General features: G+C 38.3%; 1 protein-coding gene across 1 annotated transcript in view; it reads right to left on the reverse strand.

Moving 5' to 3' along the window:
* Positions 1-23,703, reverse strand: part of LOC136838633 (actin-binding protein IPP) — a 59,427-nt gene that overhangs the window by 30,075 nt on the left and 5,649 nt on the right. The window contains exons 2-5 of the mRNA XM_067103921.1: positions 13,907-14,106; positions 13,564-13,708; positions 13,246-13,384; positions 12,795-12,960 (exon numbers count right to left, since the gene is read on the reverse strand). Coding sequence (XP_066960022.1) covers positions 12,795-12,960; positions 13,246-13,384; positions 13,564-13,708; positions 13,907-14,092 — 636 coding nt within the window. The 5' untranslated portion in view covers positions 14,093-14,106. The remainder of the gene's footprint in view (positions 1-12,794; positions 12,961-13,245; positions 13,385-13,563; positions 13,709-13,906; positions 14,107-23,703) is intronic.

Below are 23,703 nucleotides of genomic sequence, written 5' to 3' on the forward strand. Positions count from 1 at the left end.
CATTTGAACTATTAAAATTGGCAGTTATAAGCATTTTTAGAGGGGGTCTTTGAACTATTAAAGCAGGCAGTTATAAGCGTTTTTCAGAGGGTTGTTCCAACTTATCGCGGATTTTCGCTTAATGCCGGTGGTTGTGGTCCCTAACACCCGCAATTACCGGGGACCCACTGTACACAGAACCTTACACCAGGTTTAATACTTTTAGTGTAATTCCAACAATTCTCAAAGTCCTTACCACACCCCAAGGGGTCAAGTTCCTCATGCCCTAGTGACTCCAGACTAGGTAACGTTACTATTGTAGGCAAAAGCCTAGCCCAAAACCGTACTTAGCCCAAAATATGGCAAAAATAATTGCTTTGTCTCCAGCAAAAACTACCTTAACTAACAAAGCTTGTAGCTGTCTCTCACTCTTTAGCTGTGGCTAAGGCTACTGTGAAGTTTCCATAGAAGCCTCTTTACAAGGAGCTTGCTCCAAATGGTTCAAAGGGCAACACTACAATGAACTGAAGAACGGCATACAGATTTGAAGGTAAAGTATGTAGCAGAGACCTGGGAAACTCCACCTTAACAACTTGAAAGACGTCTAGATGTCTTTGTCCTTAGACAAGCCTATAGCCAGAGCCAACATAGGCCTTTAGCCTTAAAGGCTGCTGCCAAGAAGTTATCTCAAGCTTGAAAAACAACAGAAACCTAACCCTGTTTATAGAGGTATCAGTGCTGAAAAAAAACCCTTCATGTGAGACCATGACTTACACCTTAACCCATGGTCTAAAATAGATAAGGTCTGTTCACACACAGGTAGGTGGAGCTACACCTACATCACATGGCGAGATGGGTAGAGAAAGACTCAAAAGGGAATGTTTACAAACCAAAAGATTTTCATTTTAATGAGATTTAGCCAGTATTTTTGTAAAAATATAATTAAGCAAAATGCAATAGTTTAATTGTTTTTAAAAGAAATGGAAGGTCAATAAAAAATTTCATTCATAGAATATTGTACTTAACTATAACATCAAGAATATAGTTAAGAAACAATGCCCGGCTGGTAGAGATGTAATTTCTTGTAATATTGACAATTGATATTTAGTACAAAAAAAAAAAAAAAGTTATAACTGGTGACTTACATTCAACTGAAAACAATTTATCATTACCTGTATGGTTAGGCCTAATCTATAATTGGTGGCATCCGGTCAATTGCAGTTATATTATTTACTGGGCAAAGAACAAAGGAAATATTGCTGACGTATTATGAAAAGGTTAAGTAGGTCAACCGTTTACTCTCCAAAGGAAACTTTGGTATTTCAATTCCCTGACCTAAACTTCATAATTGGTGACATTCGGTCAACTGCAGTTATCTTTACTGACAGAGAAACTGATGAAATATTGCTCAGGTACTATGAAAAGATTAACTAGGTGAAAAATTTATTCACCAAAGGAAATTTTGGTATTTTGATAGCGTAGTCGCTGTTTTGTCCTCAAAGGAGTTACCTTCCATGGTCTACCAGAGCTCCATGGTGACCAAACTAATATCAAAGAATTCTCTTCTAATTTAGTTGGTCTTTTGGCCAGGTATTGTGTCGTAATGATTAACATTATAACACATGATGGAGTATATAATGGACTCAGAGATAAGAGGGCACTTTCCCTTATCTTCAGCGAAGCTGAACCCAGTTTTTCCAACGTCAATTAACCCGCAAGAAAGAGAAGTGACTATTGCGCACGCGCATCTGCCCTCGTTTACAACCAGGCCGTTAAAAGACCCAGGAGCCATTACCTCTGTTTGGTCCAAAGCGAACGGTTCGCGTCGTTACCAGCGCTCCGAAAAAATTCAACTTCTTTCTCCGTTTTAGTATCGAGGATTATGGAAACATCAAAAATAGCAAGATAAGTGCTCAATATTAACAAACAGTTGAAAGTTTTAGTTTTAAACTTTTAGAATTTATATAATTTGTGTATTAAAGCCGGAACCCGGCTCGTTGATCGCTAGCCTACCTAGCCTCGTAATGCGTTGATTGTTACCTAGTTTCGTAAAACGAAAATTGTTTTAAGTTCTAACTAAATGTTTTAACTAAAAGAAATGTTCCACAACTTACTATTAATATGGAAAATTCTTTCAGATTATACGATGTCTACAATAATCTAGGCAGTAAGTGGGAATAATTCAAACTAGATTAATAATGGATGTTGTCTGTAGCCTATGTACATCCTTGGATTACATATCCTTAGTGGCCAAGCTTAGAACGAGGACCCTAGGATCAGATAATAACAATATCTGGGCATAGTAAATCGATAGCCTAACAATGAGGCTACATATTAGTATAAATTTTTTCCCTTTTATATAAGCCAGTGCACTTTAGCATGAGCTAAATCGACGACTAGCTTAGGCATTACCTTATATAAAGTTAAGTGGTAATTTTTCATGAAACATCCCATTTCTGGACTAAATTCTTAGCCTAGACCATGTAATTAGGATTAGATGAAATCATAATCTGTGCTAGATGAGATGTAACCTATCCTTAAGGCTACATACTAAGGTAGGCTAATTGTGTTTTGTTTATGTAACCTATACACTTAAGTGTGAATAAAATAATCCAGTTTAGGCAGTAGCCTAGATTAGAGTAAGTTATAACCTGGTTATAAGGTTACACAATAGTGATTACTGTTTTATATAGTAAACCAAATAGCCTAGGATTGGATATAATGAACAAACCAGAGTGTAAAAGTGCTACATCCTGTAACCGAAAAGTGAGTGTAGATACAAATGCCGCCCAAACAAGGTCTGATTTTAGAATTCCAACTAGAAACAACAATGGGTCAGTTTGGAATATAGAACTTCAGATCAAAACATAATAGGGGCTCCAATACTCACCCCTGATGATACTGATAATCCTTGGTGAGACACCTCAGTGTGCACCTTGGTGAGATACCTCAGTATGCACTTTCTCTCCCAATGGCAAGTAGGTAATTAATGAGAGAAAAACTATGATCGAAGTTGTAAATGTAGAATTTACAAACAACAGCATTCCTTAATACAGAATGGCACCTGGTACCATCCTCACCAGACTTGGAGAAACCACTAGCAGAAATGGTTTTCTTACCTGTGCTTATAGTTTTTTAAAAACTAATGAAATCACCCTTACCAGGTCAATGAAAAATGGATCTCTACTGCCTTTTTGAATTAGACCCAAGTTGCTCACCAAGTAGCCTCGTCAGAATTTTATGCTAGGCTCCGACTCCTCAGCATTATAAACTCTACCACCTTGCTGGAAGTTGCCATCTTAAAGCTTCCAGAACATCCCAGGATAATTTTTGCTGTTGAGGCCAAAAGTCTATGAGAACCCGATGGAAAGCACCCTTTGACTTCCTAGAATGGCACATAAAATTGCGAATTCTAACCCATTCTGTAAGGACCTGTTAGAGGAATCTGTTGTAGCTCAACTCGATGAGCATACCTACCAACAGAATTGTACAGTGTACGCTCTTCGGGGAAAAGAGGAATTCAAGAAACAAAGAACCCAAAGTTTCCCTTGACCCAACCCCAAAAAAGGCTCACTTTGATCAAAAATCATATAAGCCTTCAGTCACCCCAAAATTTTCCTCAAAAACAGTTAGGTGGTCAGAAGGACAATTCCTGCAAAGGGACAACAGCAACTTCAAGGCCATCCTTTTCACAAGGTCCAAAACCATCCCATAGGGGAAAAAGGGAAAAACAACACCTGGAATGTCTATCAAAGGTGAAGGCAGAGGAGGAGGCAGATACCAAGAGGAATTATATTGGTTGGGGGTCAGCTTCGATGACATCACAGACAATGGAAGTTTTCCCTGTGGGGGACGGAAACTTGTATATATGCGTCCACAAGTATGTCTCTTCAGTGTCCTCAAAAGGAACTCGTCCAAAAGAAGAGTGATCCTCAACCAATCGACATTGAACAAGCACATTGTTGGCCGAAAGTTTTTGATGATTACCGTTGCCTAAGTACATTGAATCCGCCCCTTCATAAGGTCTGAATAAGGAAAGATACGTACAGATTCAAAGTCAGGTCCTTTCGGCTAAACATTGCCTAAAGAATATTTGTCAAACTAGCAACGGTATTCTTTCAAGAACTCAAACAAAAAGATTTAGGGGCCCACAAGAAAAGTGTGCTTGAAAAACCCAAGAGCAATGGTCAACAGACTAAAGTACAGTCAAAAGGTTTTATTATAAATTTGAAAATATCCTCCCTCATGCCCAGCAGACACTTTCAGTGGCTGGGACTGTGTTGAGATACTCTTCACGGCCTGTTGTCTCTCCCCATCTTGCTCAAAACAGAATAAGGCAAGTCCTCAAAAGGTTCCTTGCACAGCCCAGAGTTTCCAGATGGCAATCAGAACGCATGATGGGCCTGCTGCAGTTCTCGTCAGTAATAGATCCAATACATAGATTGCAGCTTTTAAAAGTGTGAACAAATTCTGGCTATCGACATGACAAGAAAAAGATGTGAGACAGACCTCATCAGAGGATAAAAAGAGTTGGGGAGATACTTCGGCCTTAAATTTGGAAGGAATCTCTGGTGAAACAGGTCACCCTGACTCCTCCATCTGTATGAGTGACAAACTCATACAGAGGACATTGGGAAGATTGTCAGGTGGCAGGGAGGTGATCAGCTACTCAGGAATTGTTATATCAAGTTCTTGGAGCTGATGGCTGCCTTTTTGTCTCTCAAAAAAACTCAAACCTCCAGAAGAGAGAGAACATAACCACAATATCCTACATCAAGAGGTCTGGATCACATTCACCTCCTCTCAATATGGTAATGTTAGCCATCCTTCAGATGGCGTAAGCAAGGAAGTGGCACATGTCTGCAGTTCACCTCACAGGGGGTCCCATTGTAATAGCAGACTCTCTATCAAGGAAAACGACAGCCTCAACAGAGTGGATGTTGGACAACCACTCTTTTCAAATAATAGCCAACATGCTTCCACAACCAGAAGTGGACCTGTTCGCCACATACTAGAATCACAAACTCCTGATGTATGTGTCTCCAAACCTGGACAGTCAAGCAACAGCAAGAGATGCCTTCCTTAAGACTGGAACAAGGGAGGACAAAAATTTTTTCTCCATTATCCCAGATTTCAAAGGTTTTGAGCAAACACCCTAGCACAAAAGGGCGGATGCGCTTCTAACCTTCATAGGAATAGTGAACTTAACAGCCCCAAATTGGACAAACAGGCATTGGTTCCTATTACCTCAACAACGGACAAAAAGATCAATTCCACTGTCGTCCACTGTTCTATCCCAGATAGTAGGAGGGAAAGTCTCTCCTTTCTAAGCCGAGACCTTCACGTATAGATTTTTTTTTTTAAATATCGTAATAATTACTCACGCAACATTGCTAGGTACCTAGTGCAAAAATTACGGACTTCTATCCAGCATTACCAGTCCGTATGGAAGATATGGTTAGATTACTGTATATCCATACTGAGAGCCCAGTTGAGATTTCTGTATAGAAACTATATTTTCTTATATACCCTTTTGAAGACAAATGCTTTGTGGTTACAACAGTCATGACATACAAGGCTGCATTAATGGAACCCTTGCTTTACGGATTCGGGATTGACTCCAGTATAGAAGTTGTCACTTCCCTTCCGCAGTCTTTTGCTCTACAAGGCCCACTCCCAAAAGGCTTCCAATTTCTTGGTCCCTGGACAAGGTGCTTAGACTTCTATCAGCCCCTCAGTTCAGTGGACCCAATACAACCACAATGCACAAGCTATAAAAGGTGATTTTGATTGCATTAGCATCAGGAGTTCATACAGTATTAGTGAACTGGGCTCTCTTAGATGGGGATGATGCATCATGCAAATTGCTAACCATCAATTATTATTGTCCCCTGGCCCATCATTCCTGGCCAAGAATATGGCGACATGAGCACATGTGATAAGAGCACAATTAAGAGGCTTGCAAGCAAAAGAAACGTAAGCGTGGAGGTGAAAGGCACATAAGCTACAGGCAAGCTCAGGTGATAGGTGAGCATAGGCGATGGGAGCAAGCAATAGGCGCATAGGAGGCGTGCAAGTGATATGTGGGTCAGAAATTGGCGCGCAAGAATGCGGCATTGCAACGAAATGCACAAAATCACACCAGGGGCGGGCGACCTGTGCATCAAAACTGCGAGGCACACCATCCTGCTGGCAGACAAAAGCACTATACATGGAAAAGCCAAAGGCAGTCTAGGTTTCTCATTAGAACCACAAAAGATCCCTTAGCTTCAGAGGTTGCAAGCAAAACTTCTAAAAGCAAATGGTAACTTTCCTTGGCAAGGCAGATTTAGCCGATGCTTAACTTTTAAACGCCTACTGGACGTATCATATGTCGACTAAAATTGTCTGTTGGGTGCCAAGTGGACGCATCGTGCACGTCGTCGACTACAAAAATTTCAACCTTCGGTCAACTTTGACTCGATCGAAATGGTCGAAAAACGCAATTGTAAGCTAAAACTCTTACATTCTAGTAATATTCAATTATTGACCTTCATTTTGCAACAAATTGGAAGTCTCTAGCACAATATTTCGATTTATGGTGAATTTTTGAAAAACTTTTTCCTTACATCCGCTGCCGTAACTCGCCAAAAATTTCAGAAATTCTTTCGTCATTTTGTCGTAATTTTTGCACTGTTTTATATTAGCCATTACGTAAAGTTTTATATATGAAAATGTGCGCAATTTCATGTAAAATACAACAAAATACAACCCATGGTTGTAGCTTTTATCAGTTTGGAAATATTTTCATATAAATCTCGATAACTGCCAAAATTTCAACCTTCGGTCAACTTTGACTCGACCAAAATGGTCAAAAAACGCAATTGTAAGCTAAAACTCTTACATTCTAGTAATATTCAATCATTTACCTTCATTTTGCAACAAATTGGAAGTCTCTAGCACAATATTTCGATTTATGATGAATTTTTGAAAAAAACTTTTTCCTTACGTCCGCGCCAGAAATTCTTTCATCACGTTGTCGTAATGTTTGCACCGTTTTATATTAGTCGTTACATAAAGTTTTATATATGGAAATGTGCGCAATTTCATGTAGAATACAACAGAAAATAACTCATGGTTGTAGCTTTTATCAGTTTTGAAATATTTTCATATAAATCACGATAACTGCCAAAATTTCAACCTTCAGTCAACTTTAACTCGACCAAAATGGTAAAAATGCAATTATAAACTAAAACTCTTACATTCTAGTAATATTCAATCATGTACCTTCATTTTGCAACAAACTGGAAGTCTTTAGCACAATATTTCGATTTATGGTGAATTTCTGAAAAAAAAACTTTTTCCTTACGTCTGCGGCGCAGTAACTCGGCGAACATCTCAGAAATTCTTTTGTCACGTTGTCGTAATGTTTGCATCGTTTTACATTAGTCGTTACATAAATTTTTACATATGAAAATGTGCGCAATTTCATGTAGAATACAACAGAAAATAATTCATGATTGTAGCTTTTATCACTTTTGAAATATTTTCACATAAATCACGATAACTGCCAAAATTTCAACCTTCGGTCAACTTTAACTCGACCGAAATGGTCGAAAAACGCAATTATAAGCTAAAACTCTTACATTCTAGTAATATTCAATCATTTACCTTTATTTTGCAATAAATTGGAAGTCTCTAGCACAATATTTTGATTTATGGTGAATTTTTGAAAAAAACATTTTCCTTACGTCCGCACGGTAACTCGGCCGAACATCTCTGAAATTCTTTCGTCACGTTGTCGTAATGTTTGCACCGTTTTATATTAGTCGTTACATAAACTTTTATATATGAAAATGTGCGCAATTTCATGTAGAATACAACAGAAAATAACTCATGGTTGTAACTTTTATCAGTTTTGAAATATTTTCATATAAATTACAATAAATAGAAAAAATTCGACCTCCGGTCAACTTTACCTTGACCGAAATGGTCGAAAACTGCAATTGTAAGCTAAAACACTTACAGTCTAGTAATATTCAATCAATTAGCTTCATTTTTCAACAAACGGGAAGTCTCTAGCACAATATTTCGATTTATGGTGAATTTTTAAAAAAACATTTTTTTGGCGTCCCGCGCGTTATGGATTCATGCATCATATTTTGATAATATTTTCTCTGTGTTGCTTTGATCGTTTTACAATTTGTTATATACCAAAATCATTGCAATTTAGTGTACAATACAAAGAAAAAAATAATCCGTTAGCTTTAACCGTTTTGCTCACAGCGCGATTTGTATAAAATTATATATGAAAATTTTTTTTTGTGCTGTCATATATTTCAATATTTATATATGATAATGATATTTTTTTTTCATTTCTGATGGTTGCATAATAAACTTCAGGCAATGACAAAAAAAGGAGCCAAAATTGAACTCTTAATCTTAAAAACTAAGCGTGCTGTGATTTTTTGAAAAAAACTTTTTTTCCGCTTCGCCGCTAACTCCTGAACGTCGCCGGCATACGGGAGACATTTTTGTAAATAGAGGCTCGGCGTTTAAGGGTTAAGAGTATAAACATCACTCCTATCAAGCCAATCCAATACGATAAAATTACAAGAGGTAAAAACGTTGGGCAACTCTTCTTACTCTTATCCAAGCGATCCTATCGCAGAACGAATTCTGGTGCCAGAACTGGTGTCGCTCATGTCAGACTTAGTGCCCTTAATGCCAGACTTGGCATTGCTAACATCAGAGCTGGCACTGCTCACATAGGAACTGGAGTTGCAGACACCAGACCAAACAGACAAAAGAGAAACACACACAGATCCACGCAGCTTTCTAACATGTCCTGGTTCCCTGTTACTCAAAGCCATGAGGGAGTAAGACAGGACGTGCCAAGAACAAGGCAAGAAAAAAGTGGGGGCGTTGACCCTTCCTCTGATAGAGGGGGGGAAAAACCTGAACTTAACGAGACTCTCAGGAGGGTAGTGCAAGAGAAGAAAATTACTAATATCCCACGAAACTTACAACAAGTGAACATAAAAAATGACTTCCTCCTATCAAATATAATACAGTACAGCACCCTGAACAGATGGGAAGCACATTTGGAGTAACAGATTGAAGAGAAGCAGCAGAGGACTTAAGCATTTACGAAAAGGGGAAGCAGACAAAACATGCATCCCTTTAACTCAGGTCTTACCAGACCTATCCTCTATAGTTGTTTCTACAATCTAACAATCTCTCTCCATTTGCAATCAATTTCTACATTTCGATAAACTGAGATTCACATAATTATCCTCATATTATAAGGGTCATTAATATTCGAATACAGGCAGTCCCTGAGTTAAGACGGTCTCAACATAAGTCGATCCAATCTTACAATGCTTTTCAAAAATATTCATAAAAAATTGTCTCGACTTACGGGGAGCGTTTGAAAAAATAGTTTTTTATTAATAACTCTGGTTTTTTTGCATGAATCAGTTTGAAATTTTGGGTGTTGGTTAGTTTATGTATAGCGAAAAGGTCAATATTCATATTTTCCTTCTCGCCCCTCCATTCGCTGGTACCCCTGCCCCTCCCTACAATTCTTTAAAAAAAAAACTCAGCCATAACTATTGCAACCTTAGAGCTGAAATTTACATGGTAGACAGGTATTATAGATAAGAATAAAGTAATAGAGCATTTTTTCATGATCAATTTCGTGGAAAAATAAATCCCCAAAAAATGTTTGGGACAAAATAAAAAAAACTATAGTTTTGTAGACAATTTATTTAGCTTTCATTTGCTTCTTGTTTCATTGAGATAGGTGAATTCGTTAGGTCTGAGTTTCCATTTGAAGGTTGATAACTTTAGTTTTGAGATATCGGCCTTCAAAGTTTTATGATGACATTTTTTGTTTGTCTGTCCATTTATTTGCTTGTTGTCTCACACTTTGAGGTTTTTATGACAAATTTGATATGTTATATCATATTGGTGTGATCTGTGATTATTATTTTATGTATATTGAATTATATTTTATATATTTAGGCTCCTGGTCCCCCTCTTTCCTCTCTCTTGGATGCCTCCCTCTTCATGATGTCGTTTCTTCCTTTCTCTTATGGAACGTAGATGTTGTTTAAATTTTCTTGGTCTCGGCATGGTTTTTTCTGAACAAAGAAGTATTGCAAAGCCAAGAGAAATACAAAAAATTGACTTGCAAAGTAATATAAGTGCACTGAGTGAAAAGTTTATCAAAACACGGGCGAGGTTGGGCAGCACGGCATCTTGCTTCGTCGAGAGCCGAGCTGCCACTGATTGCCCAAATGGGTACACTCCTTCACCCAACAGAGCCTCTACGCACTTGCATAGGATATAGTTGCCATATACCGTATTAAGATATTCTTCTTTGATAGCTAAATTGAAATTCCTACCAATATACTGAAGTTATCATTACATTATACGGAAAATGTAATTTTCTCAGTGATAGTAGGGTTATATATATGGTTTTTGCTTATAACTCCAAAACTATTGCAAATTTTTTAATAAAATTTTTTGAGAATATAGTCAAGAGGTGTAAGAGTCCGTATGTGAAATATCATGAAAAATTTGAATTCTTCGATTTTTTCGTCAAACACTCCCCTTAAGACGAAAATCGGAAGTTAAGGCAGCGTTAGGCTGGGTACTAGTTTCTGAGCTCCCTCATGTTAATAAGTAAGTGTTGCCATCCTTCCAGTGTGCAAGCCAACCAAAGGATTAAAGGTAAGGCTTTCATCACTTTTTTTTTAATTTTTATAAATTTTTAAAATTTAAGATCCGACTTAGGTCACCACCTCTTGAACGGATCTCTGTCGTAACTCAGGGACTGCCTGTAATGCCTATTACATCAATTCTTACCGAACTGATGTTCAAAATAAAATAAAAGAAATCTAAAAACAAACCAACAGAAAACTGATTACATTTAACAATCTGTCAACCTCCTACTGAAACAAGCAACAGAAGGAGACTGACCGGCTATGAGTGTTTGTACCCATTGGTCCCATGGTGGGGCGTGGGGGTTAAGTACTGTAGATGGATACAGTATTAATCAGATATTCATAGAAAACAGAGTGTTCTCGTTTTTTGTTAATTTATTGAACTACCACTGGTGCTGAAGTAAAAGTTATACAATGGAGAGGTATGGTTCATTTCAAAAATAATTTTATATATTTTTGACAAAACGGAAAAAAAAAGGATGAAAACACAATGAATTAAAGCCAAATGAATCAGAAATTCTTTGACTAAAATTTCTGCAGTTTGCTTTATACGCACAGTACTGCACTGCCAAATAATTAATTTTCAGTTATTTATCTGATGGGAAGAATATTTGTTTTATTCTTGTATATTAGGTGAATTCTAGAAGCACAATGCAAATCACAATACTGTAGCTAATTCATAGAAGTTTTATAAAGCTTTGTAATGTTAAATCATTTGTAAAATCAGATCCTTACTGCTACGCAAGTTTAAAGGCAAACAAATTGTGAAAGGAGTCATTAATATTAATAATAAAAAATCAGACTGCAAAATTATATTAATGTTACAGAAGAGTATCAGCCTTCATGAATAATTTTTATTTAATTCCTTCAGCAGGAATAAAAGGTATATGATCAGCTAAAAAGAATACCAGGGGATAAACAGGTAAACGGTGAATTATTATTTCATAATGCATCATTACGGTATTGCCATTAAATGTATAAAGGTAACTGAAATTACCCATGAGCAAAATTAAAGCTTAGTTAATGTTGATGAAGTAGTGTCAAATGAATTTTCAGTAAGTAGTACAGTGCTATGGGGATATTTTGTGTCACTGCCTACCCTTTCCTTGGATTTTAAAGAAGAAAGTAGTTGGAAATGAAAGAGAATGTTTAGTTTAGAGCAACAACTGAAATTTTATAATACTTAGAATATGCAAATGATGCTGTTTTGATCAGCAACACAAAATTTTTCAGCTCTTGCTTAATAGACTGCATCTTACATCTAGAGAAGTGGGGCTTATGATAAGTCTAAGAAAAACAAAAGTAAATGAGGGCAGATAACACCACACACAAAAAGAACTCATGATGTTAAGTCTTTCAAATTCTTAGGGAAAATATCCATTACAGGTTCTCTTCAGTTGGATTTGCTGAAGGACTAAATAAGGCATTTTAAACAATGGGCAGGCTGAATAAGATTTGGAAATCAAATTTACAGGAGTTGCAAATGATTATACTTTAGTATGATCTGTAGTGCTTTACTGGCATGAATCATGGTATGACAGTTACTTTAGTATGATCTGTAGTGCTTTACTGGCATGAATCATGGTATGACAGTAAGACTATAAAAAATTTTGTCAATTGAGAATAAAGTTTTACAAAGAATATCAGAAATCAGATTGCAGGAGAGTAGGAAATGAAACCACAAGAGGCATTATAGAACAGATAATGATGAATAGGAGATGGAGATAGCTTGAACATGTCCTTTGCACCATGTTTAAAAAAAAGTTAAGCTGATGGACAAGATGCCCTATTAAAAGTGAAGGAAAAGATTAATTAAAGCATAATCTAAAAGATAAACTTCATTATCAAACTTGCGAAAAATTTAAGTGACACTTCAATATGATAGGTAGTACAGTAACATACAATAACACCCTTAAAACCAATACAAAACATTTAAATGCTTCTCATAAAGCTGGGCACAAATGGGAGTTTCCATTTTCACAAATCATGATGTAATGACTTGACAGTACTATTTTTCATGAAAATCTACCAATGTACTTCTTGATTGTTTCCATGGCAAAACCTACTGCATTGGCTTATGAGGACAAATTTCGAAATAGCACTCACTTGAAATTCAGAGTCAATACGCAAATACTCTGACTGAAGTAATTCAATCAAAACTTCACGAGGCGTTTCTAAGAATTCTTCTTCCATAACCACTTCAGAAAAACTGGCAAATATGAAATCTCTTGCAGCTTCTTGCATTTCGACTAGATGATGAGCTTCAGCAAACCTGGGGGATGAATAAACATAAATGATATTGTATGACGTAATGCAATGGTTAAAATGAGAAATTTTTTAAACTAAATTAAAAAGAAAGTTTGCATTAATAAAGGCAATATCCAAACATTTTACATCTTAAGTCAGTTGTTCCTCCACTGTCCATCCTTTATACCTAACTAAATTCCAATGCAGTATGAATAAACCCTACATACTGTGTATCAGTTAATCACAGAATACTGTATTGTAAAGTCCTACATTTGCCAATAAACGAAATCAAAGGATTATTTGCACAAACCTATAAATTCCTATTGCATTGGCAGGACTGAGTTCTTTCTTCAGGAAGTTTGTGCCGACATGAACAACATGATGAATTTCCATCATGTCTGCTGCAACCATTAACTCTTGGACATTTTCCACCGTAACTTCAATATCTCCTGTGCATTAAATAAGAATTTATTTATTGTCCCAGAAGATCTATTTATAAATCATATTTAGAATTTTCCAAACTGTATTTATCAACCAGTAAAACAGTGGTAAATTTATGGATGCCACAGAAAACTATTTGCAGTGATGGATCCCCAAATGACTCATGCTATACAAAATTGAACATTACCTGTGTATATGAAGTTAATTAACTGCGCAAGAACATTAGGAGTTATTGACTTGATTTCTATGGAAGCCTGTGTTTCTTCTGCTAAGCCACCAGTAAACATAGCCTGAAAATAGGCACTTCCTGCTGACAGCACTGCCCGATGAGCCTGAAATTAGGTGTTGAAATACACATTAGTGAAGATTACAAAAAGGCATTTTCACACTAAACATAATACTGTACATTAAATTTTTTAAGAACAACATGCACTACCTGTACATCATGTACTGTACATGCAAATTCAGCCCAAAAAATTTTTAGCCATATTCTAACAGTTTAATTTCCTACCCACTGTTCCTTCACTTACCTTCACAACAAATTCACCAGCTGATATCTCCACATCACAGAAGTGTTGTGAATGCCATAGAGAGCATAAGTTCTGTAGCAATTTATTTGCATACGACTTGCATGCATATCTATGTGCATCACTACCCAAAGAGGACGGGGCACCCTGGGTGGGGGGTAAAAGCCCCACACACGCCGCCATCCTCATGCACCCTTTTAATCCTGTAAAATATCATTGAATATGTCACAGACTTTCCAAATGTAGAGTTATTTAATAGAAAACAAATTACATTTCTCAAAAATTCCCAAATTTATAATATTACAGTACTGTACAAGTAATCCATGGCAGATTCACTTTTATTCTAGGAAGTCTGTTTATTTTTCTAAATTCTAAATCCATGAGATAGAAATTGCCAATAGATGAACAAGTAATTCTGCAGTTACATAAAAAGAAAAAAAGCTATCTTATTCTTTTTACATTTTTTTCTCATGACATGTTTTCTCAAAAAAATTTCTTTAGTTTATTAAGGCTGAAGAGGCCAACTGATCAAATTTGTAAATGCTTCCTTTCACAGAAAGAATATAAGTACATACATATACAGATAATTGTGGATTTTCTTTGCCAATTCTGAGGTCATGAGTATGTCATGGCCCTTGTGTCCAAAGCTGGCAATTGAAAGTGGTACTAACTCTTCAGAGTAATGTTCCATACCTTAAACAATCATTTTAATGAAACAAAGGAAGTAGCAACATATTTGGGTTAGTATTTAGTTGAAATTACACAATGGTATGGAACATTCATTATGGTGAGAGCTTGGTATGCACCTTGACACTAACAAATGTATCAGAGGACTTTACACAAACAATTCTGTTATGTGACTTAATAAAATAAAAAATCTGTCATGAAACAAATTGAAGCTGCTAAAGCAATGTAACCTACGAAGTGATGACTTCCTGGCTCTTCCATTATACTGGCAACTGACATTGCTGACTTACAGTGATATCCCCAGAGAAAGCTCAGTTCAACAAAGCCTTCTGGTGACCTGAACATAGGATCAATGACCAACCTAAATGGGCAACCAAGACAGTACACAGCCACCTAAGAAGTGCCTCCAATGCTGTACAATACTGTATAGCAGGAATAATATTCCCTAAACTGTTAGCATTCATCTGCTCATGCCAACATTCATTTTCTTCTACTGCTAATGTCAACACACATTCTCTATTAATGAGGGCATTAGTCACAAGTTTACACCAGACTTTAACACTGAAATCTGTCTTTTTTCCTCAATGAGTTATTAAGGGCCATCCAAGACTAGTCACAAGGAAATCAGTCATACTCTCAATCTATCTGTTCCCCTACCACATCTGACTACTGGTCTATGTTACCTTGTCCTTTTTGAGCTTGACTCTACCAAAAATCCCAGTTCATCCACGACTCTTTACATGAGTGATGATGATTACAACCTTTCCAGTGAACTGAAGGTGTCAGTGAGATAGTTATCAAATTGGAGGATGTACAGCAAAAACATTCAGTTTTAATGAGAAAACAAAATTGTGTTCACACCATGAAAACCAGTAAATTTTAAAAGTAATTTGTATTTTTCCTAACATACAAACCTTTACTTCCTTACATTAGGATAACCTTGTAAACATGAATTGGAATGGCTGTTGAGACTTACTGACAAGGTAGTTAACTACTGATGAGTAGGGGGAAGCCCTGCCCACCTGTCAGTCTGCACTCTGCTGCAGACTTGTATATTAAGAAAAATACGAATTACTTTTAAAATTTCCTATTTGTTATTGCACAAATACAAACCATTCATTACATTAGCAGACCTACCCACTGGTGGGAAGAAATCTGGGTGCTCTCTGAACCGAATGTTGGGCTCGCCCAACCTGGGATGTCCCTTCCAGGTCCAAGAGGTGAGTAGAGAAAGGGATCCCACGTCTCATGCTACTCTACATATGGGATGTGCAGTTGCTGGACTTCCAGACCATCAAGTAATGGTTTGTACATGATTACTTGATAAGGCTGGATAAACCATGTAATGTGTCAGAGACAACAAAGACCTGGCTATTGTAATCAACATGTTTGTTTATTGTCCGTCCTTTTCTTTTCTTGTCAAGAGAAAGGAGAGATATGCATTCTTTACCTAAAACAAAATGATAATTTTCATGATAAAATCAATTATTTGGATACTTACCTACTGTTAAAGTTAGCTTTATCTTCGTGCTGTATGGTGTGATCGGCATTTAAAAAAAATCAAAATACACTTGGCTAACCCACTCAGACTGTCTCTGTAGTCATCCATTTCCCACCAGATGGTGCTGGAGTCTTTACGTTCTTGGCATATTTCTTCATGACCACCCACTAAGATGTGGGGAAGCTGGGTGGGTTTCCACTTTAACAACAGCTAAGTACCCAAGTAGTTCATTTTATCATGTGGGGAGGCTTGGTGGATTTCCACTTTAACAACAGGTAAGTACCCAAATAATTAATTTTATTATGAAAATTATCATTACTGTATTTGGAATCAATCTTACCTACTGTTAAAGTTACCTGATTACCACATTGAATGAGGATGGTGGATTAGTGTAGCCAGAGAAACAGTGTATAGCCAAGTGAACTAAAAGCTTTTTAAAAGGGGAGAAAAAGCTTCTCAACATTCCTGCCTGATGTGTGAGCCTTACTGGTAAGTACTGTCGCCAGACGTTGGAACCACAACAGGGTGTAAGGTCCTCATAGCGAGACTTGTCAGAGGATCCTTACAAGGAGAAAAGTTAAGTATATCTTAGTTTAACCAGACCACTGAGCTAATTGACAGCTCTCCCAGGGCTGGCCCGAAGGATTAGATTTATTTTACGTGGCTAAGAACCAATTGGTTACCTAGCAATGGGACCTACAGCTTATTGTGAAACCCGAACCACATTATAGCGAGAAATGAATTTCTATCACCAGACACAAATTCCTCTTATTCTTCACTGGCCGGTTGGAGATTCGAACTCGCGGCCAACAGAGTGATAGTTGAGAACAGAACCCGCTCGCCCAACGAAGAACATTCCTTACAAGGAAAAATGGAATATCTCGCAGAGTACTGGTGACTCCTGTGCCTGAATCGAAAGCCCGTAACTGACAGTCCAAAACTAGACAACTACCGCCATCAGATAAGAAGATGCATTCCTCTACACCAAAAGTGTACCTTCATGCTCCCAAAATTCAATACTGTAGTAGGATTCCTAACAACTAACAATAGGATAGAAAGCAAGATTACCATCATGTTTGGTTCAAATTGAACATTTGTAAATAATGAAGCAAAAACAGTTATACCTCCCATAAGACAACCTTCTGTAGAAGAAGGTTTTAAAGGAAATAAAGACATGTTTACGGTGAGGAAGCCATGAGGATTGTTTCCAAAATGGTAAAAACTCAGAAATCAACTCTGTCTGCATAGACTTTAGCCATCTTAGACATGGGAGTGTTTGGCTTTCTAACACCACAGATAAATTCTTAACTTCTCCTCTTACAGGTTTATGACTGTCCAGGTAAACCCTTACGAGCTCTAACTGGACAGAAGACAGCCATTATTCCATTGCTACCTAAGCAGTTAAATTAGGCACTGTCACAAACCTGGGAAGGGCTTACAGTTCTAAGTCTATTCTCTAACCAATGAAGGAAAAGAGAGAGGTTGCCACTAGAGCAAAACCAAAGAGCAAGATAAGGCTTGAAGCTCACTACTGCAACCTTTAGTCTTGAAGGTTATTACTATAACCTCTAACTAGGTTTAATCTGGACATAAAGAAAGCCACTTCTTCACTGTCTACGAAATCAGTTAGATTAGGCACTTTAACAAAACTAGAAAGGGCTTCCTCCTCTATATCTTATCTCTAAGCAAAGAAAGAAAAGAAGGGTTGCTACTAGAACAAAGCCCCCATACAAGAAAGGGCTTGAAGCTCACTAATACACTTTGCTGCAACAAGAGCTAAAAGAAAAGTGTCTTCAAAGTTCTTAAGTGATGCCTTATCAAAGGGCTTAACTTATGTTAACATCTGAAGGCTTCCTTCTGAATTTTATTGTAAAACATGATTGGAAGATGAAATTCCCAGCACAAAACATCAAAAACCTCTTCAAACTTTAAAATCATGAGCAATATTCCAGTCAGCGTGATGCAGAACTGAAAGCAATGTAAAGTGGTATCCTTGATCGCTAGTACAGAAAACTGCTTTGTATATCTGAGATACTGGCAGAACTTAAATCAAGATATCTAGTGGATATCACTCAGGAAAAGCACCAAGATCAAAAACTACAGTATAATCACTGTTATTGATACACAAGTGTAACAGTGGAGGGCCTTCTAGATTTAAGGATTGCTTCCTTGGTGATTCTAGAAATGCCCTTAGCTTATAATAGGCAGTTGACAAGCTCCACGTGGTGAGATGAAGAATGTGGAGGTTTGATGGAATCCTCTCAAATAAGACTGTCTGAAAACATCCTTCCTGGACGAAAGAAGATGAGGAACATCTACCACCAGGAAAGAAAGTTTGGGAAACCATTCCCTTGTGACCACGAATGCGCTAACAAAATCATCCTTGTGATCTGCAAAGTTCACAACTTGAGCATTTCCTCAAAAACAGCCAACAGAGGAAAAACCTAAAGGTCTAAATTCAACCATTCTAGAAGGGAGGCATCCATTGCCCATGCCTGAGGATCCTGGCATGGAGGACAGTAAACTGGTAGCATAGTGTTTTGGGTAGGTGTGAACAGAAGGGTATTTGGGTCTCCCTAAAGGTTCCACAACTTCTGGCAAACCTGAGGCAGAGGAGACTATCTAACCAGAAACCTTGCCCTTACTGCCAAGTTGGTCTTCAGCACGAAGGTTTCTTCTTTGGACAAAACGAGGAAATGGAATGACATTGCTGGCTTCTGTCCAAAGGAAAAGGTAGTTTCTTTGCTAGCCTGAACAAAATTCTTGATTTGTGTCTCCTTCTCGTCTTATGTAAGAATTGAGACTTGCATAAGACTATTCTAAACTATCAAGAACTGTAGGATGTTTACATTTCCACTTCCTGACATCAAATGTTTCTCAGTATGGCCCTTCAATCTGCCTCCAAGACAGTGGTAGAAAATTGTTAACCTTCTATGTTGGAAAAAAAAACTTTCAACAAGAGATAGCTGACCTTATCCTCAGATAAACAACTGACTGGGTTAGAAAAGCATAGATAGTCAACCTTGACAAAATGTCCACTCCTGAGGCTAGACATAAAATAAAATTCTCATCATAACAAATTATCAAGAAACGAACCAGACGTCCAAATACAGAAGAACTGCAGTACTTTGATACCAAGCAGATGAATCCATACTGCTAAGACTTCAACTTGCGGAAGAATACTTTACTTCAACTGAAGGAGCACTGGGAAGTGGAAGTATGTGTCCTACATGTTGGCGCCATGACCCAACTACTCGCTGAAAAGGGAGTAGGCAGTCCCAGGTTTATGACAGGTTCTGTTCCGGTGCTGCATTGTAAGCCGAAAATTGTCATAACCCGAACTACCAGCGAAAATAGTAAGAAAACCTTACTCTTAATCATTTGGGTGTCTTGTAAATGACGTAAACTGTATTTTCATTGTGTGCTTCATCAAAAAAACCTCCAAATGTTGACCATTCTGCCCTTTTTGGAGCCATATTTCTTCTGCTGGATCAGCGTCATAAACCCACAACACATGTTGTAACCCGGGAAGTAATTTTTGATGAATCTATTTGAAGAGCGTCGTAACCTTGGAACGTCGTAAGCCGAGCTCGTTGTAACCCAGAGACTGCCTGTAATATGAATAAACTTGTTGAGACAGGACATGCCCATGGCTCAATGGCCTCATTGCAAAACAACTATCCAAACTACCATTCCAAACTCTTGAGTTTTTCTGTGTGAAAACTGTTGGAGAGAAGGATATTAGGAATTTGATGGGGGTAAAATATAACAAAAAAAAAAAGTACAAAGTATCTTTCTCTGAGAATGTTCTACTTGACACTTTGCCAGACACTTCAGAAAATCTACACACGGCCTTCTGAGGGTCCCCACAGCCTACTTGAACTGGGAGTTCAAAACTTCAGTTAAGATTACATTTATACAATTTTCACTGATTCAAGACATCAAAGGTGATGGCTTTAACACTTAGGGGTTAAGGAGACAATGCTGGACCATTGTCAAAAACAGCTACTAATGGTTGAGCAGGGCTACCTATATGATTTTACAGAACGGTTTCTGTTACTATACTACAGAGTTGCAAATGGAATAAGACATTCCTCCCATTAGCCTCGGAAGTAGGTCCTATCATCTTCAGGACCAATATAACTATCATCATCATCATCATAAATGTATTATTTATCTGTTATAGTTTGATATATCCAACCCTACGTCCCAAAATTTGACCACGAAGCCATTAAGCCACAATTTATTTTTAGGTAAGAAAGCCTAACCTATGGCATTTAGGCCTATGTTACCCTAGCCTAAGTTATGGATGGAAGTTTGAGGGCAGAAGAAAGGTGCCGAAGGCCTCCTTCAGTGTAACCAGCAGAGTATTCCCCATCAGTGACACTGATGAGGTCATCCTAGCCACCTTCTTAGCTGCAAACTTTACCCATTGTTCTGATGGCCATGCCTGGCACTCAAAACAAGGATCCTCTCAACTGCAAAAATGTTTTATGCAATACATGCACAGTGTATGCAGGTCTATTTCATGCTAGAAAGAAAATGCGTATGGGGTCTGTCTTTCCCAGGGCAGTTCCTGACAGTGAGTGGTTCCTCATTGCAGAGGAAGTAGATGGCTGTGTTGATTTATGGATTTGGTCTACAACAAAACTCACAAAGAACAAAATACTCAAAAATGTTATTTTCATAATAAAATTAAGTTTCATATATACTTACCAAGTAATTACATAGCTATACTTTTCACTCGTGTGGCAGCTTGAATTTTAAAATTCGCAGGAGCGCTTCAATTGTTTAGTGTAGGTGACCAGTCCCGCCCATTAGCGGGAATACTGTACTGTACTAGAAACAACTTAGCAGACAACCTCATTCTGTTTCTGCCCTTATGTCCATCGGAGGGGAGGAGGGTGGGCTCCGACTCTGTAATTACTTGGTAAGTCTATATGAAACTTAATTTTATTATGAAAATAACATTTTCATATAAGTAACTTACCAAGTAATTACATAGCCGATTCCCACATTGACAGCAGGTAGGATACATGGACATATTACATTTCAAAACAGTAAGTAATGAATTTGAAATAAAAAAAAGCTGTTAGCAATGGAAAACAATGCTTGTCGTTTCCTTATCAGTTAAGAGAGCCATTGCAGAATACTACCTCTGGTTGGTGTCCATCTTAACTTGTATTGGCATGGCAGTATAGCCAAGGTTCACCTCTACTTAAGGTGGGAGCTTTGCGGCCAAGGAGTATTCCATTGGTTGGCAAAGCATCATTAAGTGCCCTTACCCTGGGCGCAGTACCAAAAAATACAAAACAACCAGTTAGTTTTGTCACCTACACTGAAATAAAACAGCTATCCATCCACTGAGGGTGGTGGGTGCTCCAGGTACATTTTACTCCCCAGCTCCCCAAAAATTCTGAACCTTATTATAAGGTGAAGAGATAGGAGGAGAAAATCCTCTGCTTCCTCCCTCAGTGCCATGCCAATTGCTAATAATGGTCCCAGGGTACTGCAAAATTTTCAAACACTGTTTTGACTTCAAGGAAAATTTAGAAGTGAAGAACAATTACACTTCCAGTGGGCCACATGCCAAATGGAAGTGAGTGACGTTGAGCCTGAAAGCTAATGAGGTAGAGGCAGTTTTAGCATCTTAGCTTTTCTTTAACAGATAGGCAAATCGTTCTCCTGAATCTGAAAGTGCATCTCAAAAACAAAGTTCATTGGAGATGAAGGACAATGCATTCATAAACCGAGGGTGAGACAGTATCTTGTCCAGACACTCTGTATATGGAAGATCCTCTGATTAAAAGCTTTTTCAGGTAACACCTGAAAGCTCAAACTAGACATCTCGCTCACCCTCCCAGAGCCAACACTCACTTAAGGGAGGAAGCACGGATCCTGTTCACAGACTGTCTCCCTGAGCAGAATCTGCTTGCTTGTCTATAGTCTGAAGCTCACTAACTCATTTGGCTAGGGCTACAAGGAACAGAGTTTTCTAGTTAAGTTAAGAGTCGTAGAACGGAGAGGCTTGGTAGAGGGGTCCATTAACCACTTGAGAGCTATGTCCAAATTCTAATGTATGGAGTAAACTCCTCTCTGCCTTGGAAGTCTCAAAAGACTTCATGGGTAGCTACAATCTTGGTCAGAAGATAAAACTAGACCTTTGTGTTTACATACTAAGCTTAGCATTGCTCTATGACCCTTGAAGGTGGAAGAGCCCCTTGGCGGTTCTTAGGTATAGGAGGAGTTCCGCTATCTGAGCTAAAGAGGAATTTGCAGACTAGATGTTATAGCTGTTACACCATCGACAGAAGACTGCCTACTTAGATTGGGGTACTTGGCAAGATGACTGCTGTCTGCATCTTGCAACAGTCTCTGCAGTCGGTCTTGAAAAGTTCACTTCTTCCAGGCAAGCTTCCGGACAATCTGTAAATCTGTCCGCAAAAAGTCGTTCAACCTTTAGTGATATCTTTTGAAGTGAGGTTGTCCAAGCACATACGGATTGCGTAAGCAGTCGTGAAGAGTCCACCAACAACCATGTCTGGTTCGGGAACCAATATTCATGGTCCTGAACAGGGCTAACAGTGTCATCGTTACGTTGCGATGAACCTGAAAACGTGTTCAGCTCTTCCTTGACTAAGGTTGGAACTAACTTGCAGCATGGCGTCAGTTGCTCGTGCAAGAGGGTCTAGGATTGAAGAACAAAATGAGGAAGGCATCAGTTCCTTGAGGCAACAAACCAGGCCATAATCGACCTCTCCCACAGATTTCACAGATTCTGCCAGACCAGGGGACCCAAGGTCCACTTGGCGGGAAGGACGTACTTCTGACAGTTCAGTGAAGTCTGCTATAACTAATTATTGTGCCCTGAAAAGGTTGAGTGACTGAAAAACTCCATTTGATATGCCCATCTTAGGAGTTCTCTGCTGACTGATGTGAGAGAGAGAGAGAGAGAGAGAGAGAGAGAGAGAGAGAGAGAGAGAGAGAGAGAGAGAGAGAGAGAGAGAGAGAGAGAGAGAGTCTCCTTGCTTCCTTCTTTTCCATACGCTGTGGGACTGCTGTCTTGAACCAAGATTACCAGTCTAGGTGTGAAAAAGGGCTGAGAAGCATTGAAGCCATGAGTGCAAAGCTTTCAGTAAGTGAAAAGCTTTCTGCTATCTGACAAATATGAGAATATACTTGGAACTGTGGTCTTGTAACAAGATTACCACAGTCTAGGAGTATGTTAGGGTTGGTAAGCGTTCAAGTCGTAAGTGAAAAGCTTTTTTGGCTATCTGAGAAGATTCTGTTCCTCCGAGGGCCGCAACCCAGAAACTACCCGGATCCCCAAGCAGGCTTCCCAACCCAGATCCTAGGCGTTTGAATGGAAAACTAGATCTAGGTTTGGAGTATGAAGGCACTTCCTTTCCAATGGTTCATGTTCGGACAGTTACTACTGTAGGTCCAACCTAATTCAGGGCTAAGGGGAAAAACAAATGTATCCAGCTGCATTTCCTGCCCCAAATGTTAGAAAACCTCCTCGCACTTTCCTTCGAAGGTAATCAAAGAAGTCATTCATCCAGGTAAAGAATGACATCCAAAACATGAAGTCAAACGCTAAAGGAGTGAGGAC

The sequence above is a fragment of the Macrobrachium rosenbergii genome, chromosome 5 (assembly GCF_040412425.1).
Source record: "Macrobrachium rosenbergii isolate ZJJX-2024 chromosome 5, ASM4041242v1, whole genome shotgun sequence".
In the NCBI taxonomy this organism is placed as follows: Eukaryota; Metazoa; Arthropoda; class Malacostraca; order Decapoda; family Palaemonidae; genus Macrobrachium; species Macrobrachium rosenbergii.